We start from the raw sequence: 27,098 nt of genomic DNA, 5'->3' as shown, positions 1-27,098 counted from the left end.
GATTCTATTCTAAGCGAAGCTTCTTGGTCTCAGCTTCATCGTCTTCCATTGCCTCTGTGCTCACTGGAGCCATTTTGCGGTTGTGAATTTGCAAACGTGCCAGCATTATGATGCTTGGGCACAGCTGCAAGCCCCCAGGCTTTTCATTGTGTCCTGCAGTATCACTCATGTGGTTTAACGTACTTGGACGAGCATGAGGCTCGTGGTGATGGCTACCAACCACCGTAGCGGTCGCGTACTAGCCAAGTCTTTGATAAAGCAACCTCGTACCTGTAGGGCGCCGAGCCCTCGAAGTCTTCACCCGGCGTCTTGTTGGCACACCGCGAAGAAATGGATGTCAGCGTAATAGTCCAAGAAAGAGCAGAAATTGAACAGTGCACCGAAACAGCGACTGAACAGATCCACTTCTTCTTTCTCCTCAGGCAAAATATAATTTCTGTTGTATATATGTCTGGTACATTGTGGAGGTATGGCAAGAAGACCGAAGGAGAGAGAAACAGTCTTTCTGTTATTTGCCAGTAAAATAACAGGCGCTGGTTTGGAAGTCAAAACTACGAATATTCTTTTCAATCTGAAAGATTGAGGCTGCATATGACTAAGGCTTAACAAGTTCAGTTGTAGGTTTTGTTTCAAATGACTTGTGCGTTGAAATCGTATAAAATTTTACCTTTTAACTGTTTCTGCTGCAGAGCACAGCTTCTCGACACTGAAAAGAAGAAACACACATTCAAGGAACACTGCATCTCACGAGTTGGTGAACCTCCTCGTTCTTACACCTGTTCGTCGGATGCATCTCAGTCCTAATGAAATTATCACTGTTTATGAATAAACCACGACGAATGAAAATTGTGGTGGCAAGGCTGCCTTCCTCCAGGCAAGATCTTCATTTTTCTTTCGTTTTGCACTGACCTTTTCTCAAGCAAAACCATTCACAATGTCATTGTTTAAAATTGTTTTCCTAAATTAATGTTAACACTGTGTTTTGTGTCAAGAGAGCATCCATGTTTTCTTTTTGTTGTTGTTGTCCACTAGATTTGTTTTCTTGAATGTGGGTGTTCCTTGTTTTAATACTGCTGCCATAAAATGGCTGACGTTCTTTTTTGCAGGCATGTTGTTGAAAGAGTGTGAGAAGTTTGGTTGAGAAACCGTCCGAAATTATTTATTGCCCCTTATACAAGCAACTTTGGGCGATCCAGCAGGCCAAAGAAGCTGTCGGGAGACACGGTCTCTCCGTTGGACCCTAGGTGGGAGCCCATCCCAGCAATCTGCCGGAAATAATAAAGTGTACATCTGTCTCTATCCTTATACGTAAGTGGGTGCCTGATTACCCTCGCGTTTCCCACCCTCTTTTTTTCCCTATTTATCACTCCTTTTCCCATCAGTGACGTTGCATGGCACTTTTTGGTCAAGAAGATACGGTTGTATTGAATTCTTACTTGTGCGCATGCAGTAGCTTTACTGCAGTGTCAAAAACTTAATTACATCATTGTTTACAGCACCTCCTGTGCCGCATTCCACTGTGTCACCATTTACTACCAATAATTAGGTGCCTTCTATACTACCAGGCATCCCCCCCCCCTTGTTTCAATGGAAATACTTTCTTTTGAACAATCCTGGTGGCATGTCTTGGCAGGCGGCTCAGGAGCGTCTCATCAGCTCTAGGTATCTTTGCCGGAAACAAAGCTGTAGATTCGAGTCCACGTTGGGAAGATGGGCGCAAATAAATTCCGTCGAAATTCTTTAGTGCGCATGTCAATTCCCGTGCGATTTAACCAAGCCTCTTGGCAGGGTTCGTTCTTGATTTCTTGATAGCAATGTAGCTGCATAATGAACAGCATGGGAAGCAGATCAGGAAGCTTCATCTAAATTATGTTATGTGTACAGGCAGTTTCTGTTGAATACCTAAAAATAATTGCTTCACGGTGTCCTACTGCGATTTTTTGTTGTTGTAAGTTTGCGCTGTTCGTATAAATAGAAATATTTATTTACGCTCAATTGGCTCCTTTTCGCACTTACCAACACCTAATTTTTATGACAAGACGTTTTCTTTCAACCTTGTGCTATGGCACCGCATTTTGTAAATGCTACGAACTCTACCACAAATGCGCTTACACCTTTGTCTCAAATAGTCCTTAGATTTGTTGATTTAAAATGAGATGTGTTTACAAAAAGTGTTTAGCGGTTTATAGTGCTTTGCACTCTACTATACGAGAGCGGGAAGAGGTACTCTTCAACCGGAACACGAGTTTAGAAAAAATGTTCAACGATTTCGAGTACTTCGTACCCAACCGGAACACGAGGGCGTAGAATGCTACAAAGAGATGTATTGTTTGCAGCGTAATTGTGGAAGAGTCTTCAAGGATTCTTTAATATGCCCCTCTTTGTAGTTCTGCTTTTACGATGATGCTTTGAAAGCCTAGGAAGGCTTTTCTGGAGAAGACATGAAACATCATAAGCCAAAGGACACATTTCATTCTGTAATAGGCCGCTTTTATTGTGACGTTATGAAAGCACTTCAGACATTCCACCAAAGTACTTTAACCTTACTTTAAAAATCTCAGTCCAGGTTTCATTTATGGAAGGGCTTTCTTTCCGTGTCTGCTGTCGAGAACTAATTTCGGTGACAGCCTTCAATGCCCCCTAAAAAGGGAAAGTTGACTGTCATCATCAGTATCAGCTGTTATGACGCAGCAAACTGTCATCTTGCATGGATGGCTCGATATGAAGTCATCGCCATGGCATGGATGACTAATATGCGTGAAGTCATTAGAGACCCATAAGCAGAGAGGGGAAGCGCGCCTCCCCTACCCTCCGTTGCAAATTATGAGGGCGGAAGTTGTTTGATCTCAAACAGATAATATAAATGTTTTTTTCCTAGCCGGGGCAAACCTGCTAAACACGCAACAAAAATCCAGGTTACGGGTCTCGGAAAATTAAACTTGGCCAATCATTTAAATGCGAAGCATTTCTTAGTGAACTTCAGCAACATTGAGCGCATCTATCTATCTATCTATCTATCTATCTATCTATCTATCTATCTATCTATCTATCTATCTATCTATCTATCTATCTATCTATCTATCTATCTAGCCGCCTACTACTTCTAGCTCCCCAGGCCGTTTAGATAATTGTATCGATACCAACCTTGGAAGGGCATAACATGACTGTATGAAGAAGATATTTGACTAGTTATAACATGAAAATTATGACATGCATGTCATGAACGTCATAATTTACATTTCATAGTCCTGCACCTCTTGCGATGGTTTTGGTCACAAGAGATGTTGCAAAACTGGTATGGTATGACATGATTGCACGGCAAGCACAAGCGACAGACCCTAACATGAAAATAATGACTTGCGTGTCATCTAACAACATGATTACATGGCGCGCTCATGATGCGCTCACGACCGTTTCGCTAAAGTCACATATACTAAATTTGGTATTACGGTACGTGAATAGAGAATGAAGGTATGTGACTGTTGTAATTATGTTAATCATGAGATGCATGTTCTGTAACAACACGACTGCGTGCTACGCTCATGACGCGCTGGCGGCCGTTGCACTAGCTTCACTTATACCAAATTTGGTATTACGGAACGTGAATAGATTGCGAAGGTATCATACTGGTGAAAACATGATAAGCATGAGATGTGTGTCATGTAACAACATGACTACATGCTACGCTGATGATGCGCTCGTGGCCGTTTCGCTAGCTTTAAATTTATCAAAACCGGTATTAAGCGACGCGAATGGACGACATAGGTAAATGACACATCCAAACATGATAACCACGACATGCGTGCCATGAAACAACATGACTACATGCCACACTCATGATGCGCTCGTGGTCGTTTCGCTAGCTTCACATTTGCCAATTTTGGTATTACGGGACGTCAATGAATGACGAAAGTATGTGACTGTTGCAAACATGATAATCATGAGATGCGTGTCATGTGAGATCATGACTACATGTCATAGTCAAGGCGCCAATGAAATTTGACGTAACACTGTGCGCATGTTCGTCGGCGTTCATTTAGTTGCGTAACGCCGGCGTTGCCACGCCTGGTGCTGGTCCGGCCATATACTCGCAGGTGCGCCCCACGTTGCGTTGCTTTGACGGATGCGCGTTTCAGCACGTCCAGCGTCCATCCATCATGAAAGGTGGGGATGCAGTGTTGTCTGGGTAACGCCTCGGCACGGAATGCAGTATGTCGCATTTCGCGACGGTTGCCGTCGGGCCGCGCCGACGAACGCCAGTCGCGCCGGTCGCACCCACATTGTGTCTGACTATGCAGTGCTCGCGTTTTGCTAACGTAGCGTCGCTGTGCCCACCATGGGTGCACGTCAACGCTACGTTGGGGAATATTGGGCCTTTCATGATGCGCTAGCGGCCATTTTGCTAGCTCCACATATACCAAATTTGGTGTTACGCGACGTCAAAGGATGACAAAGTATATGACTATTGCAAATATGATAATCATGATACGCACGTCATGTGAGAACACTACAACAACCACGCTCATATTGTGCTCGCGGCCGTTTCGCTAGCTCCACATATACTAAATGTGGTCGGTGTCACGGGGCGTGAATAGATGACGAAGGTAAACGGCACATCCAAACATGATAATCATGACACGGAAGTCATCTACGGCATCATTTACCTCCATATCGTAACGTTGTGCTGGTTTTAAAGTAACCTATCAACCTTTCTCACTCGTGCTTCCCATATCATCGATTCCCACTGTGTGTGTGATCTGACAATTTTTTTTACATTGTAGAAACAGAGGCAATATTGGATTATGTTCACTGTGACTATCGCCCGCAATTGCTTTCTACTGTTTGCAGTTTGCCTCCTATAATATATATAACATTAACAATGCTTAACATGTCGTTGACAAAGGGCATTACAGCTGAAGGTGCCCAAGGAACTGCTGAATACTTTGAGGAATACAGACATGGACAAGCGGCTGTCACATAGATGTCGTTTTCCAAGCCAGATTATTGGACTCTTACCGACTAGGTGCTTGTTCACGTGCTGTTTGATGTGCTATCTCTGTTCGTTTCCGTGCTTTCCGCTCCTTCTTTCCACCTCCTCAGCGCTTTCCCACGTGTAGGGTAGACAACCGGACTTCCTAGACTGGTTGACGTGTCTACCTTTCCTTCTCTAGCATTCTCTCTCTCTTCCTCATATAAGTATTTGTAACGTAAGGACATTTTGTGATTACAGGGCCTAGCCCATCAGTTTTTTCAAGTCTGTATACAGAAGCCGCCATAGATAAGACGCTGGTGCGTCTTATCCAAAGGGTGTCGGTGGCACATGAAGATTGTCGAACAGTTCCCCACACGTACAGAAGGACCCATACGGCAGTGTCCTACGCCGCTGACCACAAGATCGATGAGGTAGCGCTGACCAAACGCAGATGTTGCTCAGGGCTTCCAGGCAAACTCAGAAAAAAACCAGTATATATATATATATATATATATATATATATATATATATATATATATATATATATATATATATATATATATATATATATATATATATATATAAAGTGTGAATACATTTTATAAGCGACCCCAAACCATCCACCGCCGTCGGCGGCGTCCGCAGTCTTCTCTTTCTCTCTCTCTCTCTCGCTCTCTCTCTCTCTCTCTCTCTCTCTCTATATATATATATATATATATATATATATATATATATATATATATATATATATATCGATGTCAGTAACGCCCCTTATATCCAGATGGTAGCGTTGCCTCCGGGACATCCATCGCACGACCCGCTCTCGACGGGAGACTGAGAGAGAAGGCGGGCGCGCGAGAGAGAGGGGTGCGCGCGCAGCTGCAGCGAGCGAGGAGAGCGGAGGAGCGACACCGATATCAGCGTCGCGTCCGTGGCTTATTCGGTAGAGCGTCGCTCTGCGGCCTGCCAAGTCCTCTTTCTTTTAAAGATAGAGAGAAGACTGCGGACGCCGCCGACGGCGGTGGATGGTTTGGGGTCGCTTATAAAGTGTATTCACACTTAATATTCTGTGGTACAGACATCGCAATATATGCGCTGGAAGTTCAAAGTACAAATACTGAGATGCGGTCCTCTAGCCATTCTTTATTGTGAGGAAGGACAACTAAATCGCCAGGCCACACCATAAAAACAAGCAGACAATGACAATTTGAAAAAAGAATGAACATTGCAGAGCCAAGTGAAATTTCATGGGGGAGGGATGTTAAGGAAAAGGGGACCCGACCCCCAAATGGAACAAAAAAAAAACGGCATATCCACTTAGTGAATGATGATGAGTGGGACGAAGTGTCCATCAGCTCATCCGTGCTTCCGTCCGTCCGTTCGTTCTTGCTTCCGTCCGTCCGCGTGACCATCCGTGCCTCTATCCATGCATCCGTCAGTCTGTCCGTGCGTTCACCCATCCGTACGTCCACGCTTCCGTCCATCTGTCCGTCCGTCTTCTAATCTGTCTGTCCATCCGTTCGTGCGTTCATCTAATGATCACTCCAAGTACCGCCATCGCGCATCCCCTGTGGTACATACCAGCTCCCCGCGTCCGTTCATCCGTCTGCTAGTCTCTCTGGCCATTCATTCATGCGTCCGTTCGTGCGTCCATGTAGCGAACACTCCAAGTACCGCCATTTCTCGTCTCGCACCCCGGCGGCTACGTACGAATGCAATGGAGGATGGTCAGACCCACGCCCTAAGGAGCTTCGCCCCTAAATGTCTCTTTGCTGCTAACAAAAAAAAAATTGGCAGATCCCACATACAGTGGGAATCGATGATATGCTAATCATGAATGAAAAATGTTGATATGTGACTTTAAAATCAGCGCAACGTTACGAGGTGGAGGTAATTGATGCCGTACATGACTTCCGTGTCATGGTTTTCATGTTTGGATGTGTTGTTTATCTTCGTGATCTGTTCACATCACGTGATACCAAATTTAGTGTATGTGGAGCTAGCTAAACGGCTGCGAGAATGCTATGAGCGTGGTATGTTGTCATGTTATTACATGACACACGTGTCAGGATTATCATGTTTGCGCCAGTCATATATTTCGTCATTCATTGACGTCACGTAACGCAAATTTGGTATATGTGGAGCTAGCGAAACGGCCGCGTGCGCATCATGAAGCGCCCATTATACTCCAATGTAGCGTTGACGCGCACGCACGCTGGGCACAGCGACGTTATGTTAGCAAAGCGCGAGCGCTCTATAGTTTGACGCCAGACGCGACCAGCGCCCGTCGACGCGACCCGAATGCAACCGGCGCGAAATGCGACATGCTGCATGCTGCCGATGCGTTACCCAGACAACACTGCGTCTCCCTCTTTTCCTGACGAAGGGACGCTGGACGCGCTGAAGCGCGCATGCGTCGAAGCAACGCAGCGCACCTCGCACCTGCGTATGTATGGCAGCACAGACGCCTGGCGGGGCAACGCGGGCGTGACGCGACGAAATGAACGCCAGCGAGCACGCGCACCACGTCACGTCAAAATGTATTGGCACCTTGACTGTGGCATGTAGTCATATTCTCACATGGCACGCATCTCATGATGATCATGTTTGCTCCAGTCACATACGTTCGTCATCCATTGACGTCACGCCATACCAAATTTTGCATAAATGAAGCTAGCGAAACGGCAGCCAGCGCATCATGAGCGTGGTATATAGTCATGTTGTTAGATGGCACGCATCTCATGATCATCATGTTTGCACCAGTCCCATACCTTCGTCATCCATTCACGTACTGTAATGCCAAATTTTGTACATGTGAAATTTGGCACATGTAGCAGCGTCCAGGGCAGCAACTTCACAAGCACGAGCGCTTCATATCAGCTTCTGGTGGTTCGATATGCATGTTCCAGTCCACATCGTTGTGCAAAAGCAAAGAAAAAAACTGGTTATAAAAACATCTGTAACACTTCTATCATTGAGTGGTGCAAAACATGGCAGATGACACTTATTGTTTCCAAATTCAAACTAATCACCTTTAGTCGCAAACGTGATAACATTATTAGCCAATACATAATTGATATCAGCATTGTAGAACGCACTGATCATTACAAATACCTAGGCCTAAACTTAACTTCTACACTTTCGTGGTCCACACATATTACTTCTATCTGTGCCAACACATCAAAATCATTAGGTTTCCTGTGCCGAAATGTATAAAGTGCTCCCTCCGATGTGCGCAAACTGGCTTATCTTGCTCTAATTCATCCTCAACTGGAGTTCCCATCCTCCATTTGGTCACCATATCAACAATACCTCATAGATAAGTTAGAATGTATACAGAGCAGAGCTAGTCGATTCATAGCGCGTAATCACAGCTACCCGTCCAGAGTAACACAGATTAAACATAGCCTTGCACTCGAGCCACTGAAAATTCGCCGCGACATCTCACTTTTATCACTATTTCACAAACTCATCCACACCAGCATGATGCCATCTGTTCACCTTAATCTAGCACATCGAACTTCAAGCAGACTACATAACACCTTTAGCTTATCACGCATGTACGGCAATACTAACGCTTTCAACCAGTCGGCTCTTCCACGAGCTATTCGTTTGTGGAATGATTTGCCAGATGATCTTGCGTCAGAACAAGACCACACAAAGTTCTATCATACTCTTAAAAAATACTTATGCACCAAAAACTGCTCTATCGCATCTTCGTAACCATCAGTGTTTACAGGACTGTTGCCGATGTTTTTGCACTATTGCTAGGTTGTAGTTACAGTCATAATAGTTTTTTTTTTGTATTTCACCTTCACATACTGTAACTCACTTTTCTAGTATGTACTTTGCTTACATGATCATAAGTTGAACTGCATTTTCTATTATATTCATTATTTGCCTATGCATGTGTAGATATTATTTATATATATTTTGCTAACATATTATCTGTACCGCCCCCCTTACACAATGCCCCTCGAGGGCTCTGTAAGGTACTGTAAATAAACTCAACATATGTCTGTGGGTGCAACATTTGTACATATATTTAGCATCATTTAATGACGCATCACTCAATAAAATAAATTGCAACATGGTCATCTTCCCTCCGCACGCTTCGCATAACGTCGATTCCCAGGTACGTGGGATCTGCCGAATTTTTGTTTGCGGAGTCGCTCAATAATAAAGGTACACGTTTGCATATATATAATATCACGCAATCATTGCCACCAGGGTAAAAAAGTGAAATTGATGTGAAGGAATATTTATACTTGTTGTTCCCTGTACCAGTGTTGTTACATAAGATCAGCGTTAGACCAATGTTTCTGCACAGCAGGGGAAAAAGGCTTAACGCATATTTATTCATTGAATTTCGGCAAGTCCTTTTCACAAACAGCCTCTGCTCTTAACATTTCAATTGTTACGGTTTCGCGGTGCGTTTGTTTTGAATTGAGGCATGTTTGCTGTCATAACATAAAAAATAAATAACAGTAGGACTCAGCAGCTGATAGCTTCCATCACTCGTTACAGGACCAGTAATATAACGGGAATCTTAATTGTTAGCTTCTGTAAGTTTCTATTACAATGAACTTAGACGCATATTCGAGACTAATGCAGGAAGTCGATAAGCTGAACAGCCGAAAAGGGCTGTTTCATAATTGACGCACTTTACAACAAATTCTACGCCGCCCCGTGATATTGAATTCACGGTAGCCTACTTACAAAGTCGGGCTTACGCTATTTAGCTCTAATTTTCAATACTCTTTTTATAAAACGTGTTCGACATGACAATTATTGCACATCCGAAATTCGCTTTCCTACACAACGCTGCTCAAAGTTGGTTTATTATCTGTGCAACAGCTGTGCCGCATAACGTACAGACACCCGCGCGATTCTTAATAAGTGCATCCCTCAGGTGCCTTCATGCTTTTAATATTATGAAAGTAGAATATTACTGTACTTCCGTGGAGACGATTGAGAAAAAGATGAACTTCTAAAAAAATGGCAGCATATCCGCAGGGTGAATGATGGAGAGTGGGGCGAAGCATCCATCCGTTCATTCTTTCTTGCTTCCGTCCGTCCATGCGTTCGTCTGTGTGACCATCCATGCGTCCATCCGCCCGTCTGTGCGAGCGTCTGTTCGTGTTTCCGCATGTCCATCCGTGCGGCTGCCCCTGCTTGCGTCATTGCATCCACCCCTGCGTCCGTCCATGCGCCCGTCCGTCAATGCAGCCATCCGAGCGCCCGTTCATGCATCTGTCTGTGTGTCCGTTCGTCCATCTAGTCAACACTCCTAGTATCACCATCTCGCGTCTTTTCATCAGACATTCCGCATATAGAAGCACGGCCATCCAGCGGAAATTCGAAGGACTAAACGAGAGGTGGCACACGCACACTTTCTTACGACTTGCGCTTCGCGTCTACTTCCCACCTTTAACTACCTCGAGTTCATGGTATATACAAGTTCACAGTATTCATGGCACTACTGCCCAATGCTTGCTAAACCTTTCTAAAACTAAGGAGGTTACGCCAAGCGAGTATAGCGTAGCAACCCTTTCTTGTCAGATAGTGCTCAATGTACATGCCAATGGCTGCTAATGGGGAATAATAGACAGGAGATTTCGGCTTTTAGTGAACGCGTACGCTTCAAATTTTTTATTGTTCAACAAAGCATAGGAGAAATCTCCGACCAGCACCACCTTGCAGGTCAAAACGTTAGACTGATTAAGCACTATGACTACGACGAGGGACAAACGGGTGCCTCTTTAAGGAGCTTCACCACTCAAAGGGACAGCTTTGCCACACAGGCGAAGTAATGAACGTGATAACAACAAATTGGCAGGTCGCACGCAGAATGGAAAGCAGATCAAAACGTGCCGCGCGTTTCTCACGCGATAATAATGCACGAAACGTTTTCACAGGAACAGGTGAACGCGAATGAGTGTCTCAGTTGTTACTTCGCTTTTTCTGAGAAGCACGCTCCTTTCGCAAAAGGAGATTGCGCAATGATTGCAGTGACCTTTGTGCGCCTGGTAACCACAACAGGATCGTTCCGACGAAACCAAAGGCCAGCCAAGACGTACGATCCGCCCCAGCGCGAGATAAGGGCACGTGACCGAGCATCCACACCCTCTTTCCTACGGGGCAAATTACGCGTGATAGATGGGAACAATGTTTATTTCTGACGGATCACACTCTGAGTTGTCTTTCTCCAAGTATCTTGAACTTTATGACATAAAATTTAGTGCGATGGGGTCATAGTGTTTTACCAGTTTAAAATATTTTGAAGTCAACGCCAGTCTTTGTCTACTCCGTTTTCTCCCGTCGTGTTCTTTTTCTGGGTGGTTGAAATTTTTTTTCGTACAGGTAATTTTTATACGAATGAAATAACTTTGTTTGATTAATATGTAAGTTCAGCGTTCCAAAACCACCATATGATTATAAGACACGCTGTAGTGGAGGGCTCCGAAAATTTCGACCTCTTGGTGTTCTTTAACATGCACACAAATCATAGCACATGAGCCTACAGGGTTTTAGCCTCCATTGAAAATGCAGCCGTCGCAGCGGGATTCGATCCCCCAACCTTAGGGCCAGCAGCCAAGCACCTTAGCCACTAGAACACTAGGGCAGGGCAACATAAGATTGTCGAAATAAAGCAAGCCTGCATTAAAAATTGACAGTTTGTTTAGTCATGCCACATTAACAACGTCAGTATTAACAAGACACCCGTAAAAAGATAGAAAGCAACAAGGCTCTCCAAGCAGAAAACGCTGTGTACTTTTTTTCATGTATTATGTTTTTTCCAGCATTCCATCAAGCGACTCAGTCTCCTTGACAGCAGTGTTTAGAAACATTATCACCGACAGAGGAGATCAACATTTCAGCAAAATGTTCCGACAGAACAGGACATGTTCAGAAGCACAAAACTTTGTTACAAGAAATATCTATGCATGTCTACATCACAAGCTAAACACAAACTATACTAAAAACGTGAACTTGTGCATTTTGTCTATTTTCATGGCATTTGTGAGGGTACTAAACGAGACGTCAGCCTAGCAAAGTCAGGCATGCCTAAAAACAAGCTCACGCTTCTGCCACAGTCGGACACAAAAGGACAGATGCGGCATCGAAAAATTCCCCACCGAAAAAGAAGAGCTCCTCCAACCGGACGGATAGGAGCTTTGGGTACAATCCCTTCAAGATCGGCAAGTGAGTGCGACTGCAACGGCCTGCTGCAACCGCCGCGCAGTGGTAGCGCCAGCGACAAAAAGCACTGCAACAATGAAAAGGGGCGGGCCAAGTGGCCTCGAGAACAACGCGCAGAAGAAGCAAAGAGATATACTCCAATGAAGGCGAAGTCAAGCTCACAACGAACCTTCAAAAACACGAAGAATTACGCATTGTCTTCAAACATACAGATTTATTTGCCGTAGAGATCAGTTCGGGCATGTTGCTGAGTCATAATCTGAGGCCACCAGCGTTCAAGCGCGAAATGTTCACGACACCTCAGCCGCTCAATGAAGTGACGGATGTGACCAGGCAGTAAAAATGCCGTCAGTGTAATCCAGTGCACACGACTATAGAGCGAGTGAGGTGGGCCGGATTGACTTGAGGAAGCGGCAAAGCGGCTGTTATGTCAAAAGTTCTCAACACATTTACCCCAGGACGGTGTTTATAAAGATTTGTTAACAATTTAAGACGCAATTCTACTCTACTATGGGGCATCTGTGTTTGAAACAAATGTCCAACGATTTACAGCAAGATATACTCAACTATATATGAGAGCTTTAGGCTTTCCCAGTTTGAAAACATAATAAAAAATTGGCAGATCCCACGTACAATGGGAATCGATGATATGTGAAGCACGAATAACAAAGGTTGATATGTCACTTTAAAATCAGCACAAGGTTACGAGGTGGAGGTAAATGATGCCATCCATGACTTCCCTGTCATGATTGTCATCTTTGGATGCGTTGTTTACCTTCGTAATCTATTCACCTCACGCGATACCATATTTAGTATATGTGGAGCTAGTGAAATGGCCGCGAGCACGCTATTAGCGTAGTACGTTGCCATGTTCTTACATGACAAGTGTGTCAGGATTATCATGTTTGCACCAGTCATATATTTCATAACCCATTGACGACTCGTAACATAAAATTTTGTATATGTGGAGCTAGCAAAACGGCCGCGAGCGTGTCATGAAGGACTCAATATACTCCAATGTAGCGTTGACGCGCTCACAGGCTGGGCACAGCGACGCTACGTAGCAAAACTCGAGCACTCTATAGTCTGACGCTAGGCACGACTGGTGCCACCAGCGTCCGTCGGCGCGGCCCGACGCAACCGGCACGAAATTCCCGCCAATAGGTTACCCAGACAACACTGTTCTTCCATCTTTTTGCAACGGAAGGAAGCCGGACACGCTGAAAAGCGCGTGCATCAAAGCAACGCATCGTGGCGCACACCTGCGAGTATATATATGGCAAAACCGGCGCCTGGCGTCGCAACGCTGGCGTGACGCGATGAAATAAACGCTGGTGAGCACGCGCACCACATCACGTCGAAACGTATTGGCGCCTTGACTGCAGCAACTAGTCATGTTGTCCCATGACACGCATATCATGACTATCATGTTTGCACAAGTCACGTACTTTCGTCATCCATTGACGTCACGTAATACCAAATTAGGCGTATGTGAAGATATCGAAACGGCCGCGAGTGCATCCTGAGCGTAGCGTGTAGTCATGTTACATAACACGCATCTCATATTTATAATGTTTGCACCAGTATCATACTTTCGTTATCCATTCACGTCCCGTAGTACAAAATTTGGTATAAGTGAAGCTAGCGAAACAGCCGCCAGGGCATCATGCGCGTGGCATGTAGTCATGTTGTTACATGACACGCATCTAATGATTATTATGTTTGCACCAGTCGCTTACCTTCGTCATCCATTCACGTACCGCTATACCAAATTTGGTATATGTGACGCAAGCGAAACGGCCGTGAGCGCATCATGAGCGTGGCATGTAGTGATGTTGTTATATGACAGGAATGTCATAATATTTATGTTAGTGTCTGTCGTTTGTGTTGGCCATGCAATCATATCATAACATACCGGTTTTGCAACATGGCATTTGAACGAATCTACCGCAAGTGCTGAAGGACCATGAAATGTAAATCATGACATTCATTACGTATATGTCATAAATAGTAAGGTATGTTTTTTTATGCAGTCATGTTATGCCTTACAAAGTTTGGTATTGATACCATTCTCGAAATGGCCAGGAGGGCTAAAAGTCGTAGGCGGCTAGATAGATAGATAGATAGATAGATAGATAGATAGATAGATAGATAGATAGATAGATAGATAGATAGATAGATAGATAGATAGATAGATAGATAAATAGATAGATAGATAGATAGATAGATAGATAGATAGATAGATAGATAGATAGATAGATAGATAGATAGATAGATAGATAGATAGATAGATAGATAGATAGATAGATAGATAGATAGATAGATAGATAGACAGACAGACAGACAGACAGACAGACAGACAGACAGACAGACAGATAGATGCGCTCAAAGTCGCCGAAGTTCCCTAAGAAATGCTTCGCATTTAAAAGACAAGTTTGGAGAACGTGTTTAACGCTTTCGAGTACTCAACGGGGGGGGGGGGGGAGTTAGAAAAAGTAGGTAACGATTTAGAGTACCAGTACTACTCAACGAAGGCAACAGAGGTGGTCGATTGCAGCAAATAAAACGAACGCTTCAAGAACATTCTCACTCCATGAACGAATGCAACGCCACGTGCAGCACAAGTGCAGGACTATTTACGAGATGAGTTACCAAGAAATATTCGCAAGCCATAGCACGACGAAGGTGTTGGTTGACTTGCTCTTCGCTTTCACCTCTTTTTCTTTATTGATAGCGCGTACAGACTTAATGGGTTCGGCAAAGTTTAGGGTTGTATTACAACGAGTTTCGCTTATCACACTGTCTGCCATCTCCCTCAGCAGAATACCATGATCTCTAAACCCCTAACCGCATGCACGCGACTTCGATAAGCGGAAGCGACAAACTTGTGCCGTCGCGCCATCGCTTTGCGACGGCTGCAACCGCATGTCGGTGACAAAGCTTCAGTGTCGCTTGAATGAAGACTGTCGCTAGCACGCCTATAAATTGCGAAAAGATGTTTTAAGGTTGGTCAATCACAACATGCCAAATTTATTACTGTCTTGTGTGACATTAGGAAGCCACAAAGCTTCCCACGACCTTTTGTCTTTCGCAATCTTGGGAAATTTACCCGTTTACCCACGAGAGACTGCTCGAAAGCGTATGCTACAGCGCACTTCACACGAACATTTCTCATTGTGGCAAATGACCAAATTGTCACAAGCTACTGTCGATACATCAGAACAAACTTTCGATAACGAGATTTAAGACTAAATACGGCCGCTCTCTCACTCTTTGCCCAAGATGAGCATGTTCAAAAAATTGGCCCCGTATCTGCTTGTTAATCTGCAAATTTCGCCGAAAGACGATAGTCTTGCGTGTAAAGAGAGTGAACAAAACATTTATTTGATGTTCTGCGCACGAAAATCGGTGCATGGCATTTTGAAGGCGCGGCGTTAGAGTGCTTCGAGCGTGCAGCGGAGGCTAACAAGCGCATAAATTCACGTCAGACGTGAGGCATGAGCGCCATCTGGCAGTTTTCTTGGAAAACGAAGCGCGAGGCTCTGAGACTGGTGTGCGCGCCCGTCTCAGATGTGAGTGAGTGAAATGAGCTTTATTGGTCCTGGAGAACTGGTCAGACGCCACCCTAGAGGTGTCCGCCACAGTTGCTGGCCGCGTCCACGCCGGGACTGAAAGACCGTGGCTCTCCGCCCGTTCACAGGCCTCCTAGACTGTCGAGTATTGGACTGAGAGAACGGGGCTTTTAAGAGCCCTCTCCCAGTCTTCTTCTGCGCTGAACTTTGCGCCATGTAACGCCGGGCACTGCCAGAGCATGTGAGCGAGTGTGCAGTTATGTGGCTCACAACTAGGGAATCCTGAAGTTATGCCATCAGCAAAGTGACTGAATATGCTACGAGATGGGAATGAACCTGCCTGTAGCATCCGACGAGCCGACGACTGTGGCCGAGTGAGCTTGGAATGCGGAAGTGGATACCTCCGCCTAGATAACTGATAATGAGACGTCACTTCGTTAAAGGTGCCAAGTGTATCTTTGAAGTTATCCGCGAACCGATCTCCGTACCCGCCCGGACCGCCGCGGCATGTGATTTCACGCGCACGGTTATGGGCAAGTTCGTTGGTGTTGGGAAGAGTCGGATGCACCTCTGAGGCCATGTGGGCCGGAAACCAGGTGATTGTGTGGTGGCCTACTACACCCCTTGAATTTAGAATAGCGGCAGCCTTCCTAGAGATTTCCCCGAGGCAAAGGCCCGGGCGGCAGCCCTGGAGTCAGTAAATATCTCTAGACGCCAACGGTCCGTCATCGCCAAGGCTATCGCTACCTGCTCTGCTACGGAGGCAGACGCTTTCCTCACGGAAGCTGAGTTGAGTACGCGACCGCGATAATCAACGACCACAGCTGCAAAACGATCGGAGCGGCCGTACTGCGCCGCATCGACGAAAGCTACACTACCTGTGGACTTAGCCACGAAATCAAGGAGAGACTTGGCCCATGCCTTTCGCCGGCCAACATTGTACTGTGGATGAACGTTACGCGGGAAGGGTGCCACCTCGTACGTGCCCTTCATTGTTTGTGATAAGAAGATCTCCTGTTCCTCCCCTGCCGTATGATGATATCCCAGCGACTGTAGGAGACGCTGCCCAGCTTTCGTGGAGGAGGGTCGCGCGACCTGAGCTAGTGTTTGTGCCTCGGTCACCTCCGTGAGGTTGTTGTGCATGCCCGGACTCATGAGCTGGTCCGTGCTGGTGCTCATAGGTTGGCCTAGTATCCTTTTGATGCTTTTACGCAATAAAGTATCGAGTTTCTCCTCCTCGCGTTTAGACCAATTTAGCGAGAATACCACGTAATTATTGTGGCTCATCAGGAATGAATGAAAGAGCCGAAGGAGATTGCTCTCCCTCATCCCTCGCCTGAGGCTTGAAACCCTCAATATTAGTCCGAGCATGTCCTCTGTTTTGGAGGTGATTCGAGCCAAAACCTACGAATTTCTGCCATTAGATTCAAGAAGGAAGCCTAGCACCCGAATACAATTGACTTTCGGAATCGTCTGCCCATCCCGTGTGATTATAGTAATCTGCACCTGATCAAACGGTGACTCGTTCCTTCTTCCGGGTCGAACTGGTCGATATAGAAGCAACTCCGATTTAGAGACGGATAGCTGGAGCCCTGTACCCTGCAGAAAACGTTCTGTGATTGACAAAGTAGACAGGAGTGCCTGCTCCACTTCAGCATTCAAACCGCCCATGCACCAGACTGTAATGTCGTCGGCATATAAGAGATGGTTGGTATTATAGGCTACAGTGGAGAGGCGCTCCGAGAGGCCTTTCATGGCTATGTTAAACAAAAGGGGTGAAATTACCGCTCCATGTGGCGTGCCCCTCGCACCCAGGGTGAAGGTCTCCGATTTTCATTCGCCAATCCTTATGGTGGCTTTGCGATCCCTGAGGAAGGTGCGAACATAGCCGTGGAACTTGGGACCTAATACCAGCTCTACCTGCTCCAGTGTACATTGATGTGAAATCGTATCGAAGGCCTTGGCGAGATCAAGAGCCAATATTCCTCAAACATCTCGGGTGTGTCGATCAATAATTTGCCTCTTAATCAGCAGCATCACATCTTGGTTGGAGAGACCCGGCCATAAACCTACCATGTTGCACGGAAACAGCTCTTTATTCTCAATATACCGAGATACTCTGTTGTGTACCACATGCTTCATCACCTTCCCCACGCAAGATGTGAGGGAAATGGGACGAATGTTCTCCATGGCGAGTACCTTGCCCGGCTTGGGAATGAGTATTACCGAGGCGGTACGCCAGGTCTCAGGTACGCGACCTTCTGCCCAGAGGATATTGACCTCCTCGGTTAACTTAGCGATTGACTTTCCGTCGAGATTGCGCAGCAACTTGTTTGTAACGCCGTCAGGACCAGGGGCTGCGCGGCTATTAAGCGCATGAAGCACCTCTTCGATCTCAAGGTTCGTAAAAGGCGAGTCGATTTCTTGGAGCGGCCGTCCCTGGTAAACCGGGTAATCCCAGTCCCCGGAGGGGCCAAGCGGAAGGTATCGCTCTGCCAAATCCTTGAGTAAAGTGGTGTCAGTGACTCCACTGCTCCGCTGTGCTTGAACTAAGCGGTCGATTGCCAACCTCTGGTTACTTTTGGAGTTGGTCTGATTGAGTATATAGAACCTTCAACAGGTTCCGTTTACCTCCGGTGCGCATCTGCCCATCTACTTTTGAGCAACCCTCGTTCCACTGCTGCCTAAAAAGCTCCTGACAATATTCTTCAATATCTTTATTGAGGCGAGCTATGCGTTTGCGGAGCCTCCTATTTAGCTTTTTTGTGCGCCATCTCTCAACCAGCGATTTTTTTGCCTCGAATAAATGTGCAAGATGCGAGTCTATCGTATCTACCTGTAAGTCGGTTTGGACAGTCTTGGTGGCGAGGAGCTCATCCTCCGCGAGTCGAGAAAAGAGTTCCTCTAACGTGGCATATTCGGTCTCATCAGCTTTCCGGCGCTTCCTGAACTCGTCCCAGTACGTCACCCTACACTCTTTAGGTGGACGAGTGTTGAAGATTGGGCGAGTTGGTTCGTCGTACTTGAACTGGTATAGCGCATTACGGGGAAGAAGAAACGGCCGAGCAGACCGACACAAGAGGACAGAGCGCTAATACACATACATAGTATTCTTTAGCGCTCTGTCCTCTTGTGTCGGTCTGCTCGGCCGTTTCTTCTTCCCCGTAATGCGCTATACCAGTTCTTTAGGTGGAGCCGCCCGGATTTCCTGCGTGACTGCGAGGATGAAGTGGTCACTACCCAGGCTTTCCTGCAAGTTAACCCACTGAACTTTCCCCGCATTTCTGATGAATGCCAGATCCGGAGTGGTGTCTCCTGAGACGGTCTCAGAGGTGATAAAGTGTAAAACACGAGGCGATGCCTTGGTGCCACCACCGTCTCGTCTTAGCAAAGCATTGGAAACACTCGCCTTTTCGTGCAAGCGTTGCATGGTCAGCGCAACGTGATAAGCGCTATGGTCTTTAAAATTAATTATGTATGCCTTTTTTAGTGAAAGACGCACATTCAGGGTATATACGTGTCGGTATGGTGCTCCAGACATGCGAAATATTCGCTCTTTAATTAGCTATTTCCCAAGTATAAATGCTGAAGCTGGAGCAACATTGGTGGGCGCTGCGGGTGGGGTCAGCCGTTTCAAGTACCTGGTGCCGTTAAGAGTGTAAAAACAGACAAATGTACAGACAGACAGACAGACAGACAGACAGACACACAGACAGACAGACAGGCAGGCAGGCAGGCAGGCAGGCAGGCAGGCAGACCAAAATTTTCGCGTCGAAGATCACCAAGAAAGACTATCGTCTTTAAAGGGTAGTCAATACTTAGTATTCCTAGAGGTATACGCGTGAATGACAAGCATCGAGGGCAAATTGCAGTCGAATACAGGACCAGGGGCGCAGCCATTTTGCCAGAAATTGCCACGCTGGCTTGCGGGCGACAAGCGATTTTTTTCTAGTTTTCCACAAACGCACGACGCGACAAGCCACAGTGACGGATAGGCCTCCGTGACAGCAAATATTGTCACTCCTCCCTGTCGTTTGTCGCTGCCGCGAGGAATTTGCGGCCATGTGGTTAGGGCTTTAGGCATAACGCTAAGGCGACCGGAAACGAAATATTGGCAAGACATATTAGGACGAATGTTCCGGTTGACTAGTTGGTCATTTTTAATCGCTGTTCATTGATTGTGACTCATACACACTTCAAAGATCCAGCTGAGCTAAGTATGCAACGCAATCAATTTTCTTTAATACACTGTCTGCCATCTCATCCACAGAACACGGTGGTGACTAATGCATTAGCCAAAAGCAACTGGACGGCGAAAGCTACCTTCTATTTATAATCTCGAAGAACGCCACTAAGGCGTTAAAAAAGAAGAGCATCGAGAGGCAATAGCAGAGAGATTGAACACAGGTGGCTTTAGAAGTACAGAAAAGTATTAAACGGACCTAGGTTGCTGCCTGACAGAGGTGGCTTGGATGTAACTGCGCCGTAGCTTGTAATCGGGCGCTTCCACACCAACACACGGAAGGTTCATGCTGATTTTCGTATTCTCCAGATGTACATTTCTATTGGTATTAGTCACGTCACCAGATTACGATAGTTCGGTGTAAAAAATGGGAAAGCGTGTCGGAAATGCAACGAGTATTCGAAGTACTCAATTGCTAACGCACGTCCCCCTCGTTTCATCCAGCTCAACATATCTTTCAGAGGCTGGAACTATCATGTTCGTCGAAAGTTCTTGCTTCGAGAAATTTATACTTTGAGCAGTCGTAAAAAGTTTTCAATTAACGTTGCGGTGCTGATAGTATGCAGCCTTTTATCGCGGAATGTGGAACTGTTCATATGTGTTTTCCTGGGTGTGAATGAGCATAAAATAAAGTCGTGTAATGATACGTTTTGTATTATGAGAGCATAGAGCATTCTTAACAATATAATGTTCATAAAAAAATACTGTCATTGTTACCTATTACACGCGTTAAAAGTGGTTGTGTCTTTTTCTGTCTCATATATTTTTCCGATACGACCCAATGTCGTAGTCACACATTCTTTTGGTTCTTTTTTACAGCGAAAGCTGTTTTGAAATCAAAACGCGGGTCACACGTTGCCTCGTAGTTTTCCGCCGCCGCCGCCGGTGTCCGTAATCAGTATCAAACAAAAAACACTCAGTAAATAAAAAAACACCAACGATACAATGACGTGCCTGCCCAGTATTTTACCATTCTTTAGAACTCAGTACTTTTACTACTGCTTGGAACTCAGTGCTTGGAACTTGGTAAATAAAAAAAAAACCCCAATGACAAAATGGGATTCGAACCCAGATCTGCCACGTGCGAAACAGGTATTCCACCACTGAACCACGCTAGTTCTTTTTTTCTTTTTTTCCACCATGGTATTTATTAAAGTACTTGGGCAATCATGACAAAATCAAGCGAACAAAAGTACAATTAAATCGTGAAAGTAAGCGTTCAAGTGTTACTCATAAACACTAAATGCCTAACACAGCGCGAGTTCTTCACATGGCGAGTTCTTCACATCGTGTTATACAAACAAAAAAGAGTGAGGTCAAACAGTTCTCTAAGACGGAGTACCAGTCCAGTCTGAAGTATAGCTCGTCGTAAATGTTTTTTAGGTGGATAGCCATTTGAATGAAGTGTGCGCTTGAAGAAGTGGTGGGCTCTGCATTGCGGTCTTGCATTCGTGTCTTCCACAAGCTGTGCATACCCATGAGGAAAAACATATCATATGGTACTTCATCAGGCGCTGCTGGCAGAAGATAACGTATTGTGTGAGAATTAATGACGAAACGTTTCTTCAGTGCTCGCTGAAGGACATCTCAAAACAGTATGGCATCTTTGCAGCTAACAAAGCAATGTTCAATCGTTTCCGGCACATCACATAGACGGCAGTTAAGAGACGGAATGAAAATACCTTTTCTTTCTAACCATGTGTTTACCGCCAATGTTTCAGAGTGGAGTTTATAGAAGAATGTTTTTGAATTCGGTGGAATGTACATTTTGCGCACTCGCTTCAACACATCGTGACCTGGAAGACTGGCGTACAGTGAACGGTATAATGGAGGTGGGAAGAGTGTACTCAGTAGGTCCTTACAGCGCACCTTGCGCGATACTGTGTACAGGTATTCTACAGAGAAGCGAGCTTTAAGGAACTTTAAGGAAGCGAGCTTTAAGGAAGCGAGCTTTAAGGAGGTAAACCTCCTGCATGAATCCCCACAAGCATGGGCGTTCAGAAAAGTTGGATGAAACAATTAAATCTTGTAAGCAATCAACAAATGTAACCTGCAAGAAGGAACGGATTACAGGATGCGAATTGTCTCGAAAAAAGAAGAATCGGGACACTATTTGCCATAGATAAAGGTGTTTTAGTCCTAATCCACCCTCACTTACTGGCTTGAATATATATTATTATCACGACGCATGGGCTCAAATGTCGAAGACCATATAAAAGTAGCGAAAATCTGATGAAAGCGTTGTATATAGAATCTTGCGCAATGAATAAGTTGCATTACACAGTAAAGTTTTGTTGCTAAGAAAGTATTGCAAGCTTCAGCTCTCCCAAAAATCGAAAGTCGATAGGGCACAAACGTCTGGGCCCGTCGTTCAAGCTTAGGGACGCGTTCCTTCCAGTAATGCGCACTGAATCTATATGCATGCAATGGTACACCGAGGTATGTTGGGGGAGTTCTTGTCCAATTAATCCCTGCAAAGTGGTTCGGTGTGCTACCCCACAAGCCAAACCACAGTCCTAAACTTTTAGAGGCATTTAAACGAGCTCCTGATATTACGCCGAACTTTACAATAGTATATACCACATTTTCGACACTTGGTTTATCGGTGCAAAAGAATGCGACATCGTCTGCATAAGCCAATACCTTAACCTCACTGCCTAATATTCTAAAGCCACGAATGCAACTCGACTGTATTATGCTTAAGCACAGTAATTCTAGATAAAGTGCAAATAAAAGAGGTGACATCGGGCATCCCTGTTTTACAGAAGAGCGAATAGAAACTGGCTTAGAGAGTTGACCTATCAGACGAGTTGAGCATTCACTATAGCATAATTTAACGCCTTTAAGAACAACTTTGCCAACATTAGCTTGTTCGAGAAGAGAAAAAAAAGGAAGGAATGACGAACACGATCAAAAGCTTTTGCAAGGTCTACCTGTAGCATTGCAAGATGTTTTTGAGAACCATAACAGTATTGAAGCACTGTTCGAGCGACATGTATATTGGTTTGTATGGATCGACCTCTAATCCCACATGTCTGATGAGACCCAATGAGGATCGACATAGGAAATTGCAACCTATTTGCTAATACTTTTGCGAAAATTTTGTAGTCCACATTTGACAGCGATATTAGTCTGTAGCCCTCGACGAAGCGAAGTTTTTCCTTGTCAGTTGTTTTCGGTATTAACACAGTGTGACTTTTGCAAAAAGATTGTGGGAGTGTACCCATGTTATAACTCATCTGAAAAATATTCAGCAATATAGGAGCAAGCGTTTTCTTGAAAGCTTTGTAAAATTCATTCGCCTGAGATGCCATCAGGCCCCGGTGTTTTCAATAAAGGCAAGTTGTCGATTGCTTGCTCGATTTCCTGTATAGTAATGGCCCCATTAATGACTGCACAATCATTGTCCTTCAAGGGGTTCACAAGAGAAACAAAACTAGCCTTGAGGTGAGCGTCAAGATCATCAGAGGGAGAGCTAAATAAGCGGTTATAGTACGTTTCGAACGCCAAAGTAATGTCTTCGTTATCTTTTATGAGCACATTGTTAAAGTACAAATCTGGAATAACTTTAGAAATCGCATGGCGTTGCTCATCAAGTAAAGCTTGGCGCGTCGGTTGCTCAGAATATAAAGTGCCCTGGTTCCGAGATCTAATACGTGCCCCTTGGTAGCGAGCAGCATCGTCTCGCTGTAGTTGGCACTTAATATTCTTAATATCTTGGATGTACTTTCCCGGCATTTAGTATTCCATCTCATAAAGATTGCAAAGATTTTAACAAGTATCTTTCCATCATTCTTTCTATAGAAAGACTTAACAGCCCCAATTTCTAAAGCTATAGCACGAACTTCTTATTTAAGAAGCTCCCAAGCAGCGAAGATATGAAAACCAATCGAAAAAGATTGCCTCAATGCCATCTGGACGCGATTCATGAATTCCTGATCACAGAGGAGCTTCGCATTCATTTTCCAAAAGGCCCACTGGGGACGGAATTGTTTGTGACGATTTTCAACAATTTGGGCTATGACAATACAATGGTCTGAGAATGATACAGCTTCGGTGCTGCAGGAAATTTTACGAGTTAGGAGTGATGAGGACACGTAAATCCGGTCAAGGCGAGAATGAGAGCTGCCTTGTACTCTTGTATATGCTGTTGCCCGATTCGAGACCCCGATGTCAATTAGTCCTGCATTATCTACAATACCGGATAAAAGCTCACCAGTCCTGTCTCTCTTTCCAGACGAATTATAACGATCATTAGCTTCACATACGCAGTTGAATTCTCCCGTAAGTACCGTGCATCTGTCGACGTCAAATAAATTACGCACTTTTTCAAATAACTCAAGTAGTTTCGGAACATCATTAAACGCATATAGATTGATAATTCTCCATGGCACTCCTTGCAACAAAAAATCACAGCATATATACCTGCCCTCTTCATCAACACTAGTGCAGAATGCTGAACAGGGTAGGCTTTTTCTCAGAAACAACCAACAGCCCGCAGATAAACCTTTAGCATGTGAGACACACACATTAAACTGAGACAGTAAAGGTCGCAGGGCCTTCTCGGTCTCTTCCTCGCTCTCGATATTTGTCTCTTGGATGGCGACAAAGTCGAGACGCTTCCGATTGAGAACTCTACGGAGCTGGGCTTGTTTCTGCGAAGACCTAAGGCCGCGTACGTTCAAGGTGGCTAATAGGAGTCGCTCAGACTGCGCCATGGTGACTACCTTCTAGTTCGCTTATTGTCCCACTTGATCAGTCCCAAGAGTTGGCGCTGAGGCTTCCCGTGAGCCCCCAGCAGGCCTCCTAGATCAGGATCGGCGACACTTCCCCTTTGGCATGGACTTTCGGCGACGGCGTGACTCCCTAGTCACTGACGCTGGGTCACTCCCTTTGCTTGAATCCGAGCTGGACGATGCGCGACGTTTCAGTATTGCTGTATCCGTAGAGATCTGCATATCATCTTCCGACACTGCACCATGATGAAAAAGCTGCTGCGGAGCTGCAGCGCAAGCAGGTGTTGAACTTTCTGCGGCATCCAGCCTAGAGTCTCTATCTTGTACTGGTGGTTCTTCGGCATCTTTATGGGTCAGCGCAACAGCACTCTTCATAGGAACTCCTACTTGTGCTATGGGTTGTGCGGAGTCGTTTTGGGGATGCTGCTTGCATGATTCACTTGGCTCTTTGCACGTAGAAGTTTCAACTGTGTCAACAGCGAGTGACTTTCTTTCCTCTTCTGGATTCCTTGTGGTAGAGCCTGCAGCATATGACATTGACGGAGTGTCTCCCGTTGCGTCCAGAACCTCGGTGGCATCCATAATATGCTCTTTTAGGTTATCATCTGGCTGTTTTGTGTGCTGTCGCAGCTTGTTGGCGTATGTCATAGCACAATCTTCGGCCGAATGACCGAAGCGTCGACAGTTGTCACAGCGAGGGGTCCTGCAGTTTCGACGGATGTGTCCAACCTTACTGCACCGAAGGCAAAGTGGTGGGCGGCCAGGTATCAGGACGAGGCTTTGCACTCCGCAGACAACAAGAATATGAGGAATATCCGCATTGCGAACTCCATCAGCAAGGGACAACACAACATCCCTATTTAGCGTCCGCATTTGTTCCATGTCCGCTACTTTCCAGCTTTCTTGTGATATTGTCTTGACCTTCCCAAAAGCTTGCAGTGCCTCGCACACATAGGTGTCCTCCAAGCGCTCAGGAAGCCACTTAAGCTTCAGCTTCACTTCCGTGGGCTCCGGTTCTATAACGAGGCATCGACGACTTTTGACGAAAAATTCACCTCTTGTGACCAACTTTGTTTTCGTCAGCGTTAACTTACATGTGACCATCCAAACATGAGACATTTGAAATTGACCTATCGAGCTTATTTCCTTCAAGTCAATGATGTCCCGAGGAGTATCTCTAAAATCTTGAACCCGGTAGGGGCGACCAGCTAAGTCCGCATGTAGAAAAACAGAGTCCACAACAAGCTTACCGGTGGGGAGGCGAGGAAGTACAACACGGTAGTCATTGCCGCTGGCTGAAGCCTGAGCAGCACCTCGGCCCATGGCCGATAAATCCTTCGAAGCGGAGAACATGAAAAACGCGTCTGTTCAGAACGTCGTCTTCGTCTTTCTCCCTCACTGAACCACGCCAGTGCTATGAACTTGTCCCTAAACTGAACTTAAAGGCTTGATTTCGAGAAAGGAAGTGCGTTAATATGACCAATTATCTGTTTTAGAACGTCAAAGAAACAGCCAGGGATCAATAAATGCAAATTGCGTAACGTCTGGGTCGTCCGATGCTCCAACTCATTAGAAAACTGGCGATTGATCACCCATTAGCTTTGGCGTATACCCACTTCCGGCGTATTTCTTCAATGTCGTCAGCCACTCATTAAGGATTGCACAACAATGTATAGTGGATACCACGCTTCTCCAAAGAATGACCAAGGATAGCATAGTGAATGCTGGCCTATACCTCACAAAATTTATTATTATTATTTATGTCGTATTGGCTACTCAGCAGTGTGCTTGTAGCTTCTAAGGGTATTTAGAATAGGTTCTGAAAGGTCACTCTTCTGGCTTTCACTGTGACTGTGCAGAGCGTCCCTCGCAAGCCTGGTGGGTTTTTTTTTTTAACTTACGCCGATTAGAGGAGCTTCGCGTGGCAGCAACCATTTTGTATTTAGGTGTGGCCAAAGCGCAAGAGCGCTGGTCCCATTCAATATATATTTGCCATGCATTTTCTTTTCTCGCTTTCTTTTCCCGTTTATTGAGAATTGCGCTCGAGAATAATTTTCGAAATCTCGGGTATTATCATCATTAAAAAAAAATTCGCGTGATTCAGAAATGTAACCCACAGACCGTCTGTAGTGATGTACACACACACACACGTGCAAAAAAAAGCATATAACACATTTGAAACTGCGCCCGCACGAAACCAACACCGAAACTGGGAAACTAGCTATTAGCGACCACTTGGGGTTCCAATGCATTTCAAGAAAGGGAGAGAAGCCCCCTGTCGATTTGCTTGCTCTATAATTCAGCCGCGTATATTTATAGGTGTGCACTGTCTTTGCCTAGTGTGTGTCAATGCGTGTGGGTAAGTGCGCATC

The 27,098-nt window shown here is 45.4% G+C and overlaps 1 protein-coding gene across 1 annotated transcript; it reads right to left on the bottom strand.

Annotated features, from left to right (window-relative positions):
* Nucleotides 1–4: 4 nt before the first annotated feature.
* LOC119181403 (uncharacterized) lies at nt 5–26,099 on the bottom strand. The gene is made up of 3 exons (XM_075874620.1): nt 25,204–26,099; nt 17,821–18,339; nt 5–124 (listed from the first exon to the last, which is right to left on the bottom strand). The coding sequence occupies exons 1-3, from the start codon at nt 26,077–26,079 to the stop codon at nt 5–7; spliced, it is 1,515 nt and encodes a 504-aa protein (XP_075730735.1). The 5' UTR covers nt 26,080–26,099.
* Between the last annotated feature and the right edge of the window lie 999 nt (nt 26,100–27,098).

This window comes from Rhipicephalus microplus, chromosome 10 (genome assembly GCF_043290135.1).
Source record: "Rhipicephalus microplus isolate Deutch F79 chromosome 10, USDA_Rmic, whole genome shotgun sequence".
Lineage (NCBI taxonomy): Eukaryota > Metazoa > Arthropoda > Arachnida > Ixodida > Ixodidae > Rhipicephalus > Rhipicephalus microplus.
This window is presented reverse-complemented; position numbering and strand designations above follow the sequence as displayed.